The sequence below is a fragment of the Tasmannia lanceolata genome, unplaced genomic scaffold, assembly GCF_043159265.1.
Source record: "Tasmannia lanceolata isolate RefF3 unplaced genomic scaffold, GAP_Taslan_0.1 ptg000012l, whole genome shotgun sequence".
Lineage (NCBI taxonomy): Eukaryota > Viridiplantae > Streptophyta > Magnoliopsida > Canellales > Winteraceae > Tasmannia > Tasmannia lanceolata.
The window spans coordinates 31971849-31991833 of NW_027518689.1; the positions used below are offsets into that span (position 1 = coordinate 31971849).

Below are 19985 nucleotides of genomic sequence, written 5' to 3' on the forward strand. Positions count from 1 at the left end.
AGCGAATCGGACAACCATGACATGCAATAGTATGCACACTTTTTCGTTGAATACGTACTATTCGACAGTTCACATTAAACAAACAAAACAAAAGAGATGCCCACCTCCTTTTTTATAGTCCCACCCCTTTTTACTCTCTCTCTCTCTCTATCATTTTTTCCTCAAAAGGGTACAATCAAACTAAGCTTTCTTTGCATCAGTTGTGAATTTGTGATGGCCTAGATTTAGCTTCTTCCTAATGACAATCACATATGAACAAGGGGTATCTTTCAGCTTCCAATATGGAATTTTCATTTATTTAATTAAGGTATATTTGGTTGCCATTTTAATATTATTATGTTTCATGCATTTTTGTTATAGATTATTTTTTATACATTATTGAGAATCATTCATTTATGATGCATAGATAAAGATAAATGTGATCCAATAAATTGTGCTAGATTGAATAAGTGGATCATTTACCTTTGATAGATCATAACTGTGTACTTTGTGGGTCATACCTTGTATCTCCCATGTCTTAGAAGCCAAACCAATCAAACAATCTTAGTTTGTCGATCAAATATATATACTCGCAATGTTTATTGTTCCTATCTTTCAGATTAAAAATCTAAAGGGATAAAATGACCCTAATTTAGTATAAATAAGGGTGTCAATGGACACAGATGGTCCGATGAATCCTAAGGATACGAGCGTTAATGGACATGATTTGAGCACAGCGATCGGATTCGAACCATGTCCGTTGGATTCATATCTTAAGGTGGTAAATTATTTTTAATGCCAAAATCACCAACACTTAGGGATGTCATTAATGGACAAACAGGTGGATTTGAGCCGTTTCCATTGGATATTCATATCCTAAGGTCTGAAATTATTTTGGAGCGTGACCTAGACATAGCCACAAAATCAAATGGATAGTACTGGATTTGAATGAAAAATTCCCTTCATATTTTTATTCATTTATATCTATTCATTAAGGTTTTTTTCCTAACGTTTGTTGAGTCTACTCAAAATTATCAACAAAAATTTGATTGTATTTCGCTTTTTTGGTGATCCATGACAATTAAGTAGGCCCTATCACTCCCATGGGCAGTTGGATGAGAAATGGATCACCACCCAGACTCATAAAGTAAGATTTGAAAAGCACTCCGAAAATGATCATATCGAAAGTGAATATGTTGATGTCCCCAAGTATGTAAACATAGCAAAAATACCCATTTAAATACCCAACTTGAATGATGAACCTATATGAGAAAGTTAGCTTGAAATTAACATGCAAGGTTTTTGGGAAAAAACGTAGCATAGTGTCCACAATCACATCATTTTCATGTGGGCATTATTCCCACGTGGCTCTCTCTCTCTCTCTCTCTCTCTCTCTCTCTCTCTCTCTCTCTCTCTCTCTCTCTCTCTCTCTCCCTCTCTCTTCATGTGGGCTTTATTCCCACGTGTATGGGTGTAAACGGATCGAATTCGGAGCGGATATGGCTATATCCGAATTCGGATTCGGATTCGGATTCAACGGATATTTAATATCTATTACCGAATTCGTATGCGTCGGTTATTGTTCGAATTCAGATATTATCCGTATCCGTTTATCCTGTAAATTCAAATATTTTATTACAGCACTTTATCTTTTTTCTCCTACTTACTCGAATAAATTTTCCAAACCCTAAAACTAGACCTCTACATTCTCTTCACAAAATTAACTCTCAAACCCTAAAATATATGAGATCCTCTTCTTCCTTTTAAAACAAAGGGAGAGAGAGAGAGAGGGAGGCGATGGGGATGGGGATGGATGATAGTGTTGGTAGTGGTCTTTGGGTTTTTCCTTCTTTTTTTTGTATATGATGGAATGGGTTTGGGTTATTTTGATGGAATAAGTTTGGGCTATTTTTGTTTTTATTTTTATTTTTCTAAAAAGAATATTCACTTTTCTTATAGAAACAAAAGATAGTGTGTCATTACTAAAAATAAATATTAATGATATTATTAATAATAAATAAAAATGATTTACTTCTCGGATTCGGATGTTAAACGGATTGGATATACCATTTACCAGATTCGCATCCGCTAAGAGCCGGATATCTCATAAACGGATTCGGATAATATCCGCTTAAAACGGATTCGGATAATATTCGTTTTAAACGGATTCGGATGCGGACGGTAATCGAATTTCCGAATATCCATTTACACTCCTACCCACGTGGGTCTCTCTCTCTCTCTCCTCTGAAACACTAAGAAGTCTTCATTTTTTCTGTTTCCTTAAAGTGAAAACTAAATGTACCCTAAATGTGAAAAATTCTACTTATAATTAGGGATTAGTCGATTCCAAATTATTCATGGTAAGAATACATTAATCAGCAAAGGTGCTTCAGTCTCTTGTTTAGTACCCATCAATTAAAAATACCGAACCAGTAAAGGACTGAGCGTTGCAGTTATCAAATGTACTAACAATAGCTCTCTCTTTTTTTTTATTTGGAAGGTATATGCGATTAAACAATTAATGTCAATATTGCCACCCAATCCACGTTTCATAATCAAGTAGGCCCCACTGTTGACGGCTTGACGCCCTAAAATATCAAAGATGGGCCCACTAATTGCACCCACCATGTTAGCATGTTGGAGCATTTAGACATGGTACGTAGGCGTGGGGTGTGGCGTTTCTCATATCATAAATTTAGTTATTTTAAATTCCACAACTTAAGCAATTCTTTTTAGTGGATTAAACATATACACTTAAATGAAATTAGAAAGACTATGGTCTAGTAGGTTTGTAATTTTCCTAGAAAACAAGAAAAAATTTGATCTTCCATGGAAAATGAACTAACCAAATGCACCGCAGTTGAAGTTTTATTTACGGGGACCGATACTTTATAATGAAATCCCTCTAAATAAGCCTTAAACTTATGATTTCTCTCTAAATCGTGGGAACGAAGAAAAAAAATCCTATGAAAATATTTTCCACAAGAAATGTTTTTTACACAATCCAAACATAACTTGAAAAGAATTTTCCAACACTCTAATAATGTTATCAGGGTGTTAGGGTTGGGGTTGCAAACCTCTGCGAGCCTTGCATGTGGGCCAGAACATGCAGATTTCTGATACACTCAGAGAGGGTGGGGCCAAGGCAATTCCAGCCATATCCTCCACAAATCATTTTCGTAAATTACACATACAATTTCAAGTGTACTATCAATGACTGATTTCATTTAATATCCTAAGGGAATGTTCTCAAAAGTTGTTATAATTCCAATTCAGTACAATTACTTAGTAGATATTATTTAAATTCAATTTACTTAGCAAAATGAAAATTTTCTCTTTTCTCTTTATTTAATCAGATGGCCCCACCAATCCATAACGGTTGGAACCTCCTTGTCTTGAATCTCTCTCTTAAAAAGGACGATAGACTATTCGTCTCTCTCTCTCTGGATGAAGTGGATTCTCTCATCTTCATCTGAGTCATTTATGGGAATTGAGATCGCTTTTAAGGGTTTTCGATGGAATGACCAAAGAATCAATATTAGTTTTTTGTTTGAAATTGTGAGGATGGTTGTAGCCATGGTTTCAAATTTCGGTTTCCGAATGCGTTTCGGTCCTTACTGAAACCAAAATTTCGGCTGAAATCGGACTAAATCAATTAAAAGAATAATTTATCCCGTACAAATAATATTTTATCTCATACAAAATTTCAGCCGAAAGTTTGGAAAAATATTAAAAAATGAACAAAATCGAGACTTTTTTTCAGGATAAAAGAAATTTCGAAATTTTGTAACGTTTCGGGCATACCTGATTTCGGTTTTCGATCTCCGTCAAAACCCGAAATTTCTGATTTCGGTCCAAATTTAAAACCATGGCTGTCGTAGGTCAATGGGGATAGACTGCCATGATACCATGTAAAATAATGAAAATTTCACTAAATATCGATAAGCTAATTCCTTAATCTATTCTACCTACCTCATCTAGCATCCAATGTTGAGATCTCACATATTGTCATATTTATGTTCATCAAAACGTGGGCCATTACTAAATTTTACTTTGAACAATCGATTTTTTAAATTCACAATGATTGCCCCACAAGATCAATTACAAGAAGAAAAGAAGGGAGGAGGAATTGAAGAGGGTAAAGAGTGACCGTACGTCCGGTGTGGGTGAGGTTGCCCCATGCTTTATAGTGCATTACAATAGTAAGGACAAAAGACACAAACAGAGCGTATACAGTACGCAGTGTTAAGTGTATTCTCTATCTCTCCTCTAAAAATCTCATCCTTTTTCCCACGTAATAAAACAAAAAGAGTTTGAACAGCAGAGCATGCATACAGCAACAAGGACGATAGACCCAGGGCCAGTCTGTTAACGTACGCAGCGTGCGTATTGTTCTATCGCCCCAAACAAAAAGCCCCATACGAAAGTGATGTCAGCACAGGAGTGGTTTTATCTGTGTAGGGAAATGATATTTCCACCCCTCCCCTTTTTTATTTGTTATTTTCTAAAAATGATTGTATTTCCACCCATTTTATTCCACCTTTTGAGGAAAAAAACAAGGAAATGATAAGAAAAAACTGGGGGTGCCAACCGAAACCACTACCTCGGATCGGATCTACTTATGTCTTGGTTACGATCCGTTTGGATCCCACGGATCCTGTTTATGGGCCATTTGCATACATGGATTTGTCATGCTTGATTGTAAACTCCTGGATTTTATAATCTAAAACCTGTATTTTATAATCCTAGGTTTTAAAATATTTTATTTTGAGTAGTTTTTTAAATATTACTAAAATATCCCTCATAAGAAGACGTAAATAAATGAAAATATGAGGGTACTTTTATATAGGTTACTAATATTCTCACTACCATATTTTGATAATGATACTAGATTACCTTGTCTTTTATTATTTAACCAGCTGTAAAAGAGTAGTCATAAATACACTAGAGGGGCTGTCTCAAGTTAAAAGGGGGGAGAATATTATTCTCTTCGAAAAAAAGCTCTTAGCATCCAATGAAATAAGAAAAAAAATGTGAGTTTGTCTCATTATCAAAACACGGTAGTGCAAATATCAGTAAACTGTGTTGACTCATTTTTACTTTAGTTGAGTATTATTCAAGTCCCTATTTTTTCCTATAAAGTCGATCAAAACTCTTTTGACTCTTCTGAGCTATGATAGCCTCAAAGGAGTACTTTCCCGCGTGTCAAGTACTTGAGTAGTGAGTGCCATGTTGTGCTGAGTCGACTAGGATTTGCTTTGACCGCATTTTAACACCTTGAGTACCATGCTGTGCTGAGTCGACTAGGATTTGCTTTGGCCATATTCCAACTCGCATCTGCATTTTGAAACATTGATATTCAGATCAAGATCCGAAATAATTTTGGACCTTCTGATTCGGATCCAACAGACACGATTCAGATCCATGTGCCCAAATCGTGCCCGTTAACGTTCGGACTGCCTCGGTCCATTAGTAATAATAGGCCAACAGGAGTGGTGGAAATATCATTTCCCTTAGTAACAAAATCTTCCTAGATACATAGAAAGGGGGAAGAAGAAGAATACAAAGGAAAGGAAAAAAGGCGGAGAATGCGTGAGAGGACCACCAACTTAAAGGAGAAAAAAAAAGAAGAAAGCAGATGCGGTCCCATGTCTAGAGAGAAGAGAGAAGAGAGAAGGAGGGGGAGTTGGGCCCGCTTTAATAAGCGTTTAATTGGAATTAGTTGGAAAGTGGGGCCCACATAAGTCTCGGTCTATACCAGCCCCTATTTTCGGAACATTTTACAGGCGCATCTATTCCTCCCCATCTCAAAAGACTTCATTTCAGAACTGAGCACAGAAGCCATCTGAAGAAATATCAGAAAAAAACTTTCACTTCACTCTGCAAATTGGGATTCGTGTCCTTCAATATTTCCTCAATTTTTTTATAAATTTTCATTGGGATTACAAAACAGAGATCAGAATACATAGATTCGTATTGGGTTCTTTTAAAAGGCGGCTTATTGTTTGTAACAGGCAAAGGACTAGTTTTTTATTTTGATTTTGGTTTTGATTTTCCTTTTTCTTTTCTATTTTCATTTGGGTTTTCTTTTTATATTTGACTATACTGAGGAAATCAAATCATCGTCATCATCAATCATCTGTTATTTCTGCCGAGATTTGCAATGATTTTACTAGGTTGGTTTTCATATCATGCTATGTTGGGTTATTAAGAGAGAGCTCCTCTTCTCTCCTCTTCTCTTCTCTTATACTTTGTACTACATCTAGAGGGACGGTTGAGATATCAAAATCTCTATTCTTCTAAAACCGGTAAGGATTTATAACATGTAAACAAAGTTTCCTTTACTGTTGGCATCCAAAAAGTTTCTTCCTTTTTCCAGGCTTTTCTCTTTCATTTCTCCTGTTTTCTGTGATTGGTTTTTGCTTTTGATTGGTTTTTCTTTGTGGGTCTTTTTTATTTTGAGAGTTTGGATGGAACATGGGGTTTTAATGGAATTTCAGTTGCAAAATCAGGAACAAGGGTTTTCATCTATGGCTCATGAATCTCGAGAACACAAGTTTTCTTCAGGATTTTTGTACTCAGATTTCTCTTCAAACAACTCAACGATTCCTCAACTCGATTCTCAGATGCAGAGTTTTGAACCAAATTCAGAGGTTTTTAACTTACAGATGGGTATGGAAATGTTAGGGTCTCGAAACCCTATTTCTTGGAAAGGGTTTTCCTCAAAATCTGGTAACCATGGTTCATCATCTTCCAAGAATATGGCTGATACATCCGATTTTTATCATTCTGATTTCCAAAAGTCCGATTTTTTGGGTGCCGGGTTCTCCGAAACACAGAATCAGAATCTGATTAATGCACCCGAAACGGGGTGGCAGGAGAATCGATTATTAGTTGATGATTCTTCCTTAAGATGTGTTTTTCCTGGCGAAAATGAACGGCCAAGTCAAGGGCTTTCTCTTTCTCTTTCTCCCAACAAGCCTTCGAATATCGGGTTACAAAAATACCCATATGGATCTTCGAATTTCAGAGATGGTTTTGTTGGAAAATCTACAGATTTTTACCAGCATGAAGGTCGATCTTTACCTTCTTATTCGGATTCTTTTCAGCAGCTCAAGAACTCAAAGTACTTAGTTCCTGCTCAAGAGCTTTTGAATGAGTTTTGTAATTTGGGTACTAAGCAAAATGGTGGAGGATTCAAACCAAAGTCTAGTAAAACAAATAGATGGGAAGAAGGGGTTTCTTCACAAAGCCAATCTCAGTATTCTTTAAATCTTCTCGAATTGCAGAAAAGAAAAGCAAAGCTAGTTTCCATGCTCAATGAGGTTTGCACCTTATTTTCGTTTAACTTTCTATATTTTTCTTTTTTCTACTCCAAATATCAAAACCCATTTTATTATTTTTGAGAACTTGCCCAACTTTTACTGGTAGAGAGAGAGAGAGAGACTGATTGATTGGTTCTGAGAGTTATGAATCTCGAGCTAATTGAGAGCTCTGAGGGCCTTCCATTAATGATATGCTGCGTTTGGGTAGTGACAGTTTGACAGTTCGGGTATTTGATTTACTTTTAGAAAACTTTATTCCCTTTCCTCTTACGTAGCATCTCTCTCAGTAGAAAATCTTCCTTGCTGTAATTACGTCTTTTTGTTTTGTTTGAATCCATGAAATGAAAATAATCTACCACTCCTTTCTCTTTGTTTTTTTCCTTTCAACTTGAGAATATTTCACATTAGGGTTGTAATTTTGCAGTACTTTTTAGCAGTTGGCAGAACCTAAAATACCTGTACTGCTTCAAAACTTACATCTTACTTGGATAATGGTGTAAAAATTAGAAGTCAGGATCTTAGTATAAGATAGAGATGACTGATACAGATATATAAGATCCCTGATTTTATTTTACTATGAGGTAATTAATTATAAGCTAAATATATATAGTCACAATGGATGATTCACCTTTCATGATTGCATGGGTTTAAATGTTGTTAAGGATTAAAAACATATTAGTTTTTTATTCTCTTTTAACCAAATCATTTGGTTAAGATATAAGAATGAAAACTCAGTATTTTATGCTTGGATGATTTTAGATCTTGGTAGACAAGTATTTACACCATGTGGGTTACTTTTTTTTTATTCTGTTCTGCATTTATATAACTGCCTTTTTAACCAAAGGACTTAGTTACAATGTAAGAATGAAATTTCATCTCTTATGCTTGCATGGTTTTAGATTTTTTTACAGTAGAATTAGAGCCAAATTGGTTTTCTTTTGTTCTGTTTTTTCCCCATCAATATAACTACCCTTTAACCAAAGGACTTGTTTCCAATATAAGAATGTAATAGTCTTGTTTTTCTCCAGGTGGATAGAAGATACAGGCAATATTGTGAGCAGATGAGGGGTGTAGTGTCCTCATTTGAAGCGGTGGCGGGCGACGGTGCAGCGACTGTGTATTCGAGCATGGCATCGAAGGCCATGTCGAGGCATTTCAGGTGGCTGAGAGATGGCATTGTGGGTCAGATTCAGGCAACAAAGAAGGCAATGGGGGAGAAGGACCCAGTTGCACCAGGAACCACTAGAGGTGAAACACCAAGACTCAAGTTACTTGACCAAACCATTAGACAACAGAGAGCTTTTCAGCAGATGGGCATGATTGAAAATCATCCATGGAGACCTCAGAGAGGCCTTCCTGATCGATCCGTTTCAGTCCTTCGTGCTTGGCTCTTTGAACATTTCCTTCACCCGTAAGTCCCTCTCTCTCTCTCTCTCTCTCTCTCTCTCTCTCTCTCTCTCTCTCTCTTTCTCTCTCTCTCTCTCTCATGGAGACCCTTACAAATAAACCTAAACTACATTGAATTTCTTTTTCTTGAATGCAGATGCTTCTGGAAGTAATTAATAAGTGTGGGAAGTGATATATTTGCCCCTTTTATTGCTTGGGATAGTGGTTGGGACTTGGGACAACCTCCTATACTGTATTTATGACTACTCTATTACACTAGATGGGGGCTGTCCCAAGTTAAAAAAAAGGGCAAATATATTATTTCCTATAATTATAACCTTGAAATCTAGAGTGAGAGCTTCATGATATTTCAACTAAGGCCATGTTTGGCAACCATGGAAAATTATTTCATGGAATATTTGTGGGTCAATTGTGTGAGAAGGGAGGAGAAGGGAGAATGAGAGACTTGAGTTGGTGGGACTATGGGAGTGGAGAGATCATCAGAAATCCCTACCTATTTAAAATTAGTTTTTTGTTTTCCTGATATTTAGGAGTTTTTCATGCTCCCCTCACTCCCACCTCCTCAAATTTCTCCATCTTCCAACCATCTCTCACACCTGGCCACAATCCATGTAATATTTTTTCAAGGTTGCCAACACATAGCCAAAAGTTAAAATGTATTAGTGTGTTATAATTTATGGCATAAACGAATTTATTGTGCTTGTTGGTCGCATGGAAATATTTATCATAGAAAAAAAATATTTTCTCTTACAATATATTGATTTTTTTTTTTTTTTTTGAAATGGGGTTTTTATATTATGACAAGAAGAAATATTTTTATTATTCATCTCCAACCACTACCTATTAATAACCAAATAAGTGAGCTATAAAACTATATATTGAAAAACATGAAAAGATGAACAAGTACTTATTAGGTGATCTTTCTAAAGTATGATCGTCTTTGCAAGTAATATGCTGAAACATGAAGAGTAATTAATCTACGCATTTCAATAGCTAGAATTTTAAATTTGTTGCTATTTAAAGCCATTGGTAGAACTAGTTTGCACCATATTATGGTGAAACTCTTATATGTTGGAAATGTGATAGTTCATCCAACGGTCTAAAATCTAAACTGTGATCAGCTAATTTCAACATTGCATAGGCAACCGTGCGAATCCAACAAATGGGGAACCTTTCAAAGGGATAGTTAACATAAATCTCTTTCTGTTTTAACTATCCATTAGTTGTTTAACTTGAAGAGTTATGATCATTTGATTAGTGATTTTCAGCCATTCTCAATCAAAATGGGGCCCACCAAATCTATTAACATGTCTAATACATGACGATATCACCCTAATTCGGTGCATATATGTTGCACCGAATCATTCCCCATTAATCATGTCGTCTACCAATCCCTTATTTAATTGTCTTAGGGCCTCCTTCGATACCTCTCAAAATTACTTGTATATAATCTTATACGAAAAAGGTTTTGAAGTTAAATATGAATGTTTGCAAATAATGGTTGTAATAATATTAGAAATGATGTAGTCTATGTCTTGCAAAGAGACCACAGTGTCCTCTTTACAAATATGATTAAATTAAACCCGTTTGGTTTTATTGTCTTGTTTTTCACATTGCCATTTTATTGTATTGCTTCCCATGTCATGTGGGTCTATCTTTTAGTTTCCAAGTTTAACTAGGAGAGAGAAAAGAATTAGGTTGTTTTATAGAAACCTAATGTTATCTAATATCTAAGGCCTCTTTCACTGTAGTGTACAGTGGTGAGAGGTTTCTTGAGTGGGAAAAATGAGTTAGAGGATACAGGGAAGGGTTTTGGGATAAGTTGCAAAAAACCTGTTCTTGCCTAGTAATATTTCTCATCGACTTGGGCATGGACATATGCACTGTTTCTGAACCACGTAAGCACTCATGTTATTTTTGTGCTTGTCATTTTCTTATTTCCCTTGCACATTATCAAATCGAATTAGGCACATTGGATTTCTACAACGTGCTGTCAGTGCCACTTTTGAGACATGGTCGAAGGAAGAAGAACCAAGTATTTTTTTCAGCGATTCAATCCTATAGTTTGATTGCATGTGGTGTGTTTTTTCTCATTGTTTTGGTGTTTGGAAATAAGAAGAGGTGATTTAATTTAGATGAGGTTTCAATCATTTAAAGTCAATTTGAATCAGGTTTTGATCGAATCATACCGTGTTTGCAGGTTTTAGAAAAATAGTAGGTAGAGAGCACCAATCAACATGTTGGATGTAATTAATTGTTCAACTCTTGGATTTTAGCCTTTTTTTTAGAGGTTGAAAGGTGTCTTCTGTTAACAACACTCAAAGTAGGTGATCAACATATCAACTTGTGTTAGAGTTCTGTGGCCAGTGTAGCGATCAATGGGCGGAATATTGATTGATACTCCTAAGATTTCAATTAGCATAAAGGTGTTGGATGGAAAGAATGAAAATCTAGCGAAGATAAAGCGTGATGAGTTATAGATGACAAATCAAAGTCTTTTTGGATTAGACTAGGTTATATTGTCTCAAGGCAGCTTGACATGTTCATTAGTTATGTTGATCGAGCAGGTGGATTCAGAACCAGGATGATTTGATGATGCGTATAGCGAGTACATCTGAAGGCTAATGGATGTTTGGAGTAACAGCAAACGGAGATTGTTGGGTTTTACACCGTCTTGTTTTCAACGTCATGTAGGCCTTTTCTTGTTGTTTCTAATTAACCAACAGAGAGAAAGAGAGGAGTTAAGTATTGTTAGTGTCAGTGGTAAGCTTAGTTATTAATTCCGTTTTTATGAGTAGTCCGTTTTGCTCACTGGAATGGAATGCTATGGTATTTTTTATGTTTAATATTTTTTTTAGGAAAGGAATCTACAACGTACAGGAGGATTTTTTTAATTAAATAGTTAAAAATTCAAAATAATGAGATCCGCAAAAGTATAAAAAAAGGATAATTTTGGATTTTAGTCTCTCGTTTCACACGTCACCGGGTTTATCTTCTAGTTTTCTATTTTACTAGGAGAGAGAGAGAGAGAGGGATCGATTTTGTTTTTTGAGTGAAAACTGCTATGTAAGCTCTCTTGACCATGAGTTTGTGAAGCTTAGAGATTAAGTTTTGGGAAATGATATCTGCGCCTAGTGTGTTGAGAAACATGCGCTCCACTTGTTTGTCGTGTAGTATTTAAAGGGTTTAAAGAGCTTTTTGAGAACCGTAATATCCTCGGAAATCCCTTTAAATACTACGCGACAAACAAGTGGAGCGCTTGTTTATCGAAACACCTTAGCGCAGATATCATTTCCCTTAAGTTTTTAGTAGCCGTTTCATTAAGTTCACGAATGTTTTGGCGTTTCTTCTATTTTGTGTTCCTTTCTGTAAAAGTATCTACAATCAGTGTTTTTTTTTTTTTTCATATGGGAGATTTGCTAGGTCCACCACAAAAGGTATTTTGCGGAACGTCTGTTTCATGAGAGAGCAGCCACCTCATGAATAATGACAAAATCTATTGAAAAGTGAGCCTATGTGGCTGCTCTCTCATGCAACAACGTTCTGCGAGATGCCTTTTGCGATGTACCCTAGCAAATCCCATTTCGTATAGTTAAGAAATTTAAAATAAAAAACGCTCTATGAAAGTGTGAAATTAGAGATTTTGATATATTTTTACCTTCTCATTTGTGGATAGGGTTAAAAGAAACAATTATAAAATCATCACTAAAAGGGGGTAAAATGGAAAATTAGCCAAAAAAGTATTTCTAATTTTTTTTTTTTTTTTGAATTTTTAAAACGGACAAAAACATAACAAATCACAGAGCAGAATATTTTATATATTTGTTGTGTTGGAAAATAGAACATTTATATTGTTATGGATCTAGCTTGGGGAATCCTAGGACGACAGGAGTAGACGGTCTTCTTTCTGATCATGTTGGTCGCTCTTGTTGGGCATTCTCAGGCTCCATTGAAATTGTTTATTGCAATGAGGAGGAAGTTAGAGCCGTTTATCAAGGTACTATGCTGTTAGACTATGATATCCTTGATAAGGTAATAGTGGGGGGTACTCATTGAAAGTGATAATATGGTTGAAAGCGTCTCTTCCCCATCCTTGGCGATTTGCTCATTGGTTGGATGGGATAGTTGATCGAGTAGAGGGATCCCTCATCTCCTTCCATCATGTAAGAAGATGGCAAACAGTACGCCAGATAGGCTAGCAAGGGATGGAGCATCTAGGCCGGCTTTGGAATTAATTATTTGACTTCCTTCCCTCTTGATTTGGAATTTGCTGCACATTTTGTTTTTCTCTTTTCATTCTCGGGGTGTAGATTGATCATCTCGATAGCTGGGCTAATCCACTGGTTCTTTATTCTTATTAATCTAATTCTTTATCATTAAAAAAAGAAGACTATGATTGTTTTTGGGATCATTTGATCTGATTTTAGATTGAACAGCAAGGAACCATTATAATCTTCTTGTTCTTACTTATAGTGATATTTCTTGTTTTATCTTTGTGCATGTTGTTTTCGTTTTACGTTTGCACATAATCGGATCGAATTAAGCATGTTGGGCTTCTATGTAATCAATTTTTGGTGGAATCTAAAGAGGACCTTCATCTTCTACAAATCTATGTCATAGTCTAATACTATTGAGCTTTTTCCCTTTTTAGTAAGAGCCAAACACAGCTGTTATCAGGTGAGTAGTAGGCCATGCAGAGACTTCACCTTTCATCTTTTCTTCTTCTTACAATAATACATGTAGAATATCAATGGGTAACGGATTTCATGTTATATATTATATATTATATGTCATTTGCTTTGATACAGGTACCCTAGCGATGTGGATAAGCACATCTTAGCTCGACAAACAGGACTCTCTAGAAGCCAGGCACGTCTTCATCTCAAACGTATCTTTCAATGATTAGATTCTCATCGCTATTGTCCTTAGCTTCCTACAATATCTATTTCTATATTCTTTCTAATATTATATCATATTGTAATATTATATCGAAATATTTTATATATATTATGTTGCATTTGCTTTTGTTTTTGGGAAATGATATCTGGGCCAAGGTGTTTCAATAAACAAGCGCTTCACTTGTTTGTCATGTAGTATTTAAAGGGTTTAAAGATCTTTTTGAGAACCGTAATATCCTCTGAAATCCCTTTAAATACTACATGACAAACAAGTGGAGCGCTTGTTTATCGAAACACCTTGGCACAGACATCATTTTCCTTGTTTTTTCATGAGAAAATCCAAACCCTATAGAGTAGTTTATTGGTAATCATACATGTATATGTTTACACAGGTCTCAAATTGGTTTATAAACGCAAGGGTCAGGCTGTGGAAGCCAATGGTGGAAGAAATGTATTTGGAAGAAACAAAGGAGCAGGACAATAGAGACCCAGCTGGAATTTTAGGGCTCCAAGACAACAGCCGCCCAGACCCACAACACTCCAACCAAAACCCTAACCCTAACTCTAATCGCGACTCTCAACCGCGCCCAGAGGATCAAAAACCCACACCTGAGCAACTCGTCCACGACTCAGAGTCACTTTCTTCCATCATCCTCAACAACAAGAACCCAGACAAAAGGAACCCTAAAGCTGGGAAAGGCGAAAATCACCACAACCCACATCAACTTCTGTTTGATAAAACTGAAAATTTTGGTGCAATAGACTTGGATTTCTCGTCTTACAGCCATGCAGCGAGCACAGTGACCTACACCAACAGTGGTGGCCATGGGGGCGAGTCGCTGACCTTGGGCTTGCAACAGCACGGCGGCGGTGGGGTCAGCCTCTCGTTCTCACCGGTGTCTCAGAACTCTCTTTTCTTCTCTAGACAGCATATGGAAGAATGCCAACCAATTCAGTACTCCATTTTGGATGGAGAAAATCAGAATCTTCCTTATAGAAACTTTATGGGAGCACAGTTGCTTCATGACTTGGCTGGTTAGAGAAGAACAGTGGCTTGCTTGCTTTGTCTTGGAATGGGAGTTCTATGGATGGGTGGAGACGATAGAGGGATGGGTATACATTTGATACTATTATACATACGTAGAAGTAGTGCATGTATATTGGTTTCCATGAGGTATATATAGACATTTGAAAATATTGAAGGCGGTTTATCTAGGTTTGTTTCATGGATCCAGACTGCTAGGTTTACATCCTGTGTTGATAGTCCCGTATGGACTACTTGCTTTGGCTAGCTCTTTTGATGTCTAATAGCTTTATATGTTCTCATTGTTTCGTACGTATCTTGATGCAAGAGTATACATAAACCTCTCTCTCTCTCTCTCTCTCTCTCTCTCTCTCTCTATATATATATATATATATATATATATATATATATAGAGAGAGAGAGAGAGAGAGAGAAAGATTTTAACGGTGCTCGAGCGTGAAGTCCAGTACATAGGTACGACAGAAGTACCACCCTTGATATTTGATCTGACGGCAACCTACCTTTTAAGAGGCTGCTGTTGGATCAAATATCAAGGGAATTGTACCTCTACACTAGACTTCATGCTCACAGAATAAAATCTCTCTCTCTCTCTCTCTCTCTCTCTCTAGCTCTCTCTCTCTCTCTATATATATATATATATATTATATATATAGTAGAAGAGAAAATGGGAGAATTATTTGAATTTCTCCCAAAATTCTATGAGAATTACACATCACTTTTTTTGACGTTTTTTTAACGAAGGCACCCATTCAACCCACATATTTTCAATCCTACCCCTCCTTTATGCTTTTTTACAAAGGCACCCATTAAAGCCACATAATTTCAATCTTACCCCTGAAAATCCTACCCCCTCCTTTATGCTTTTTAACAAAGGCACCCATTAAAGCCACATAATTTCAATCCTACCCCCCTCCTTTATGCTTTTGTAATAAAAATAAGTGGGGAAAGTCAACATAGTGATGTTTTTTCTTTGTAAAATTACGGATTGGGTACGTATGTTACATAATACTACGATTTTTTGTAAACATATTACATAATACTACGGATTCAGGACACCTTTCAAAATATTGACAAATTCCCGGCACCTTAAGAGAAACAACATATTATGGAAACCTCTATAGATTGGAGGGCTAGGATCAGCCAATGGAAATGGTTTTACGTGCACAACCTGTTGTGTTCCATCACATGGACGGTTTGGATCAACCTATGATGTGGTCCGTACAGTTCTTTGTCCGCCTATATATATATATATATATATATATATATATATATAGAGAGAGAGAGAATAGAGTTCCTAAGGTGTCACCTCATATAGCTTATATGAGGTGGCGCTTAAAAACATAAGGGGCCCACTTTGTTTGGGGTAATCCAAACCACTCATTTGAAAGGCCCTTAGATGGATATGGTGCTTACAAAAAATCAGGTCCATAGGATCATCCTAACCCTTCCATTTATGGAGGTAAAAAATTGGCATATTTATGGAGGTTTATACCCATCCATTTCAACCTCCACAAATGGAAGGTTTAGGATGATCCAATGAAGTTGATTTTTTGGGCACACCTTATCTATGTGAGGGCCTATCAAATGAATGGTTTGGATCATCCAAACAAAGTGGGCCCCTTATGTTTTTAAGCGCCACCTCATATAAGCTATATGAGGTGACACCTTAGGAACTCTATTCTCATATATATATATATATATATATATATATATATATATATATATATATATATATAAGGGAAACGTTTTCTACGTGATACCTCCAATAAGTTATCTGAACAAGACAAGAGCTCAAAAAAACATATGAGCCCACATTGTTTAGATGATCCAAAGCATTCATTTGGATAGTCCAAAGATAGATACATAGAGTGTGCACAAAAAATCTGTTCTATTTGTGGAGGTTAAAGTGGATGGGTATAAACCTCCACAATTTGGTCCATTTTTAACCTCAAAAAATTGAAGGGTTAGGATATCCTATGGAGCTGATTTTTGGGCACACCCTATCTATGTAAGGGCCTATCAAATGAATGCTTTGGATCATCCAAACAATGTGGGCCCACATGTTTTTTTTAGCTCTTGCTCAGATAACTTATCTGAGGTATCGCGCAGAAAACATTAATTTTCCCATATATATATATTGTGTGTGTGGATGGGAGGAGGGGGGGGGGGTGATGATGATTTGCTATCGTCCATTGCAAAAGGCATTTCATGGATGGGTTGTTGCATGTGAGAGCATCAAAGTCTATTGCATTTCGCCCTTGATATCTTATCCCTATATATATAGATGTGAGAAATTATTTGGTGCCCAGCCGTGAAGTCCCATATGAGAGGTACAACAAAATTATCACCCTTGATGTTTGATCCAATAGCAGCCTCTTAAAAAGTGGGCTGCTATTGGATCAAATATCAAGGGCGGTACTGCCGCCCTCACGGGACTTGCATGACGCTCGGGCACCATATAAAAACTCATATATGTGTGTACGCAATATTCGACTCACTTTTTTTAGGAGATAACAGCCATGGCTCACTTTTTCAAAAGAGAACAACCACTTCACATGAATTAAATGAATACGAATACTGCGAGAAATACATTCATTGGTGACAGATAAAATCCTTCGACAAAAGATGAAAATACGTCGCTATATGTTACGAACCCAAATCGGTTCGCAACGGATTTGATCTTCTTAGAGGGAAGATCTGCCACTTGATCCACTACGAGGGAAGGATAGTCCTCCTTTATGCAAAAAGACACAATTTCTAAGAAGATTTCTTCATTCATTTCCATTAACATTAACATGTGCTATCTACTACGAGCGAAGGATCAGTCCTCCTTTCTGCAAAGAGACACAATTTCTAATATGATTCTTCATTCATTTCCATTAACAATAACATGTGCTTATATTAAACACTTAATGATAAACATTGAAATGTTAAATCTTAATCTAATTAGTATCCTGGTCTATATATCCTAACAACTAAATATATCAAATCTGGTAAGATTCGATCTTATTCTTTAAGACAGCATATTAATTTATATCAAATCTGGTAAGATTCGATCTTATTCTTTAAAATAGGATATTAATTTATTCCACCAGGCACATAAGAATCCACCCGCCTTGAAATAGCAGCTACCCTGTCCTCTCCAACCAAGGTTGGAGATTGCGGACCAATTGGTGAAAAATCCGATCTTGCGTATTTTCCGAAAGTCTTTTTCTATAATTTCACAAAAGCACTTTTGCAACCCCTCTTTTTAAGAGAGAAGTGACACCTCATAAAATCGAATTAAATGAATAAGACAAATTTATCTATGAGGCAGCTTTTCTCTCGTGAAAAAGAGGCGCCACAAGGCTTTTTGCAAGATAAATTCCTATGAAAGGCTCATGTGGCACGATCTAGATTCACCATTGGACTCTAAGCAGTGATGTCCTTTACCGTCTTGGCTAGCCACTCAATGTGTATGGTAGTGCAGAAAACGAAAGAAACGAAGACTAGGATGATTTGTTGGTTTTCAGACATCCGACACCTTCATTCGCCACCTTCATTGTTCTTCACGCCCTTTCCACCCATCTTAACATTGGTGGGCGCATTAAAAGCCAGTGGGGTCAGTCCAGCCTCCTCGATAGGGAATTAGAAAGCTGTAGTTATGTTTTGGGATCGGAGTATTTTGGTCATTTTCCATGAAATTAGGATGTTTTGGTCATTTTTAATGAGATAGAGATACTTTGGTCATTTTCTATGAGACAAGATCATCTGGCTACTGTCCATGAGTTAAGGGTATTTTAGTCCTTTTATGTGATAGAGATACTTTAGCCATTTTCTATGAAGTAGGGGTATTTTGGTCATTTTGGGACCAAGTGGTAATTTGGTTATTTTCTATAGATGAGGACATTTTAGACATTTTCTATGTGATAAGGGTGTTTTGATCATTTTCTTTGAGATAAGGGTACGTTGGTCATTTTCTGTGAAAGATGGGTATTTTGGTCATTTCAATGAGATAAGGTCAATTTCTTTTCTCTAGTATTTTCTTATTATTTCTTTTTTTTTCTCATTTTTGATGATTTCTTATTTCTAAAGGATTCATTTAGCCGACCTCAACTATTTTGGGACAAAAGTTTTGTTGAGTTGTGTTGAGTTGAGATTTTTACTGTGGATACACAAACTTACCCCGATTACTTACCACATTTGTACTTACTATGGTTTTGGTGGTAAGCCACTTCAAGAATTTAGAGGTAAAAAGGTAAATGAAGGGAGGGAGGGCAGTAAGGGGGTAAGTACATGATTTTACCCCCACTAGAACAGGCATAGATTTTTGTAGGGGCTAAACAAATGTTTTACCCCTTTATTAACCCTCACTATGATAGATCTTATAAGGCTCTCTTCCTTTCAATGTAAAATAGGAGTAAAACAAATTGTACTTGTATGGAGCTAATTTATCAATGATGGCAGCTACTTGATCTATTTATCGATGGGTTTTTCATAGTCTCACTGGAAAAAAATTTAGTCCACTGAGTTGAGTCATCATGGGTTCTTCATAACATACTGAAAAATTCCTATACAACACACTTATTTGATCCTGCAACCTCTATTGCCCTAAAATGTCCTGTAGAAAACAAAAACAAGTTGTATATGATGCCCAAGTGGGAAGTCCTTCCTTTGATATTTGATCCAAAAACAGTCTCTTAAAGTCAAGTTCATTGGCCCGAGGTATATTGCCCTGAAAGTCCAATGGACTAAAGTATTGCCTTTGAAGTCCAATGGGCTGTTGTCGGGTCAAATGTCAAGGACGCGGAGGACTTCCCCCTCGGGCACCATATAAAATCTTAAAAGAGAGAGAGAGAGAGTAATCAGCCATAATGAGCATCTATTCTTTAGTCTGACAAGTGACTCTTTTTTTGATGGGTCGACAAGTGACTTCGACGGTCGACAAATTGCTCTACTTAAGGACAGACTTAGTAATTGCCAACTAACCAAATAATTATTTGGACCCACCGAAAAGGAAAGTATGGAAAATAATATTTTTGATGGGAAAAAATTTCCATAGGAAATAAAATTGTAGGGTCCAAGTAGGTTTGTAGTTTTCTAGGGGTGCAACTCGGCTTAGGTTGGGTCGGGTAACCCTAACCCAACATGAGATAACATTCCCTCAACCTAACCCGACCCAACACAAACCTCAGGTTGAGGATGGTCAATCCGCCTCCAAATCGGATTGGGTTGAGTCGGGTTGGGTTTTGGTTCATCTAGGGCCAAACAGAAAAATACAAGAAAAAAAAAATATAATCATAAGAAATTCATGATAAAATTAGCGGACGGAGGTCATGTTCAGGTCGGGTT

General features: G+C 36.5%; 1 protein-coding gene across 1 annotated transcript; it reads left to right on the forward strand.

Moving 5' to 3' along the window:
* The first annotated feature begins 5660 nt into the window (after positions 1–5660).
* Positions 5661–14947, forward strand: LOC143887850 (homeobox protein BEL1 homolog). Its single transcript, XM_077392069.1, has 4 exons — positions 5661–7304; positions 8333–8715; positions 13520–13580; positions 14002–14947. The coding sequence occupies exons 1-4, from the start codon at positions 6450–6452 to the stop codon at positions 14647–14649; spliced, it is 1947 nt and encodes a 648-aa protein (XP_077248184.1). The 5' UTR covers positions 5661–6449; the 3' UTR covers positions 14650–14947.
* The last annotated feature ends 5038 nt before the right edge of the window (positions 14948–19985 follow it).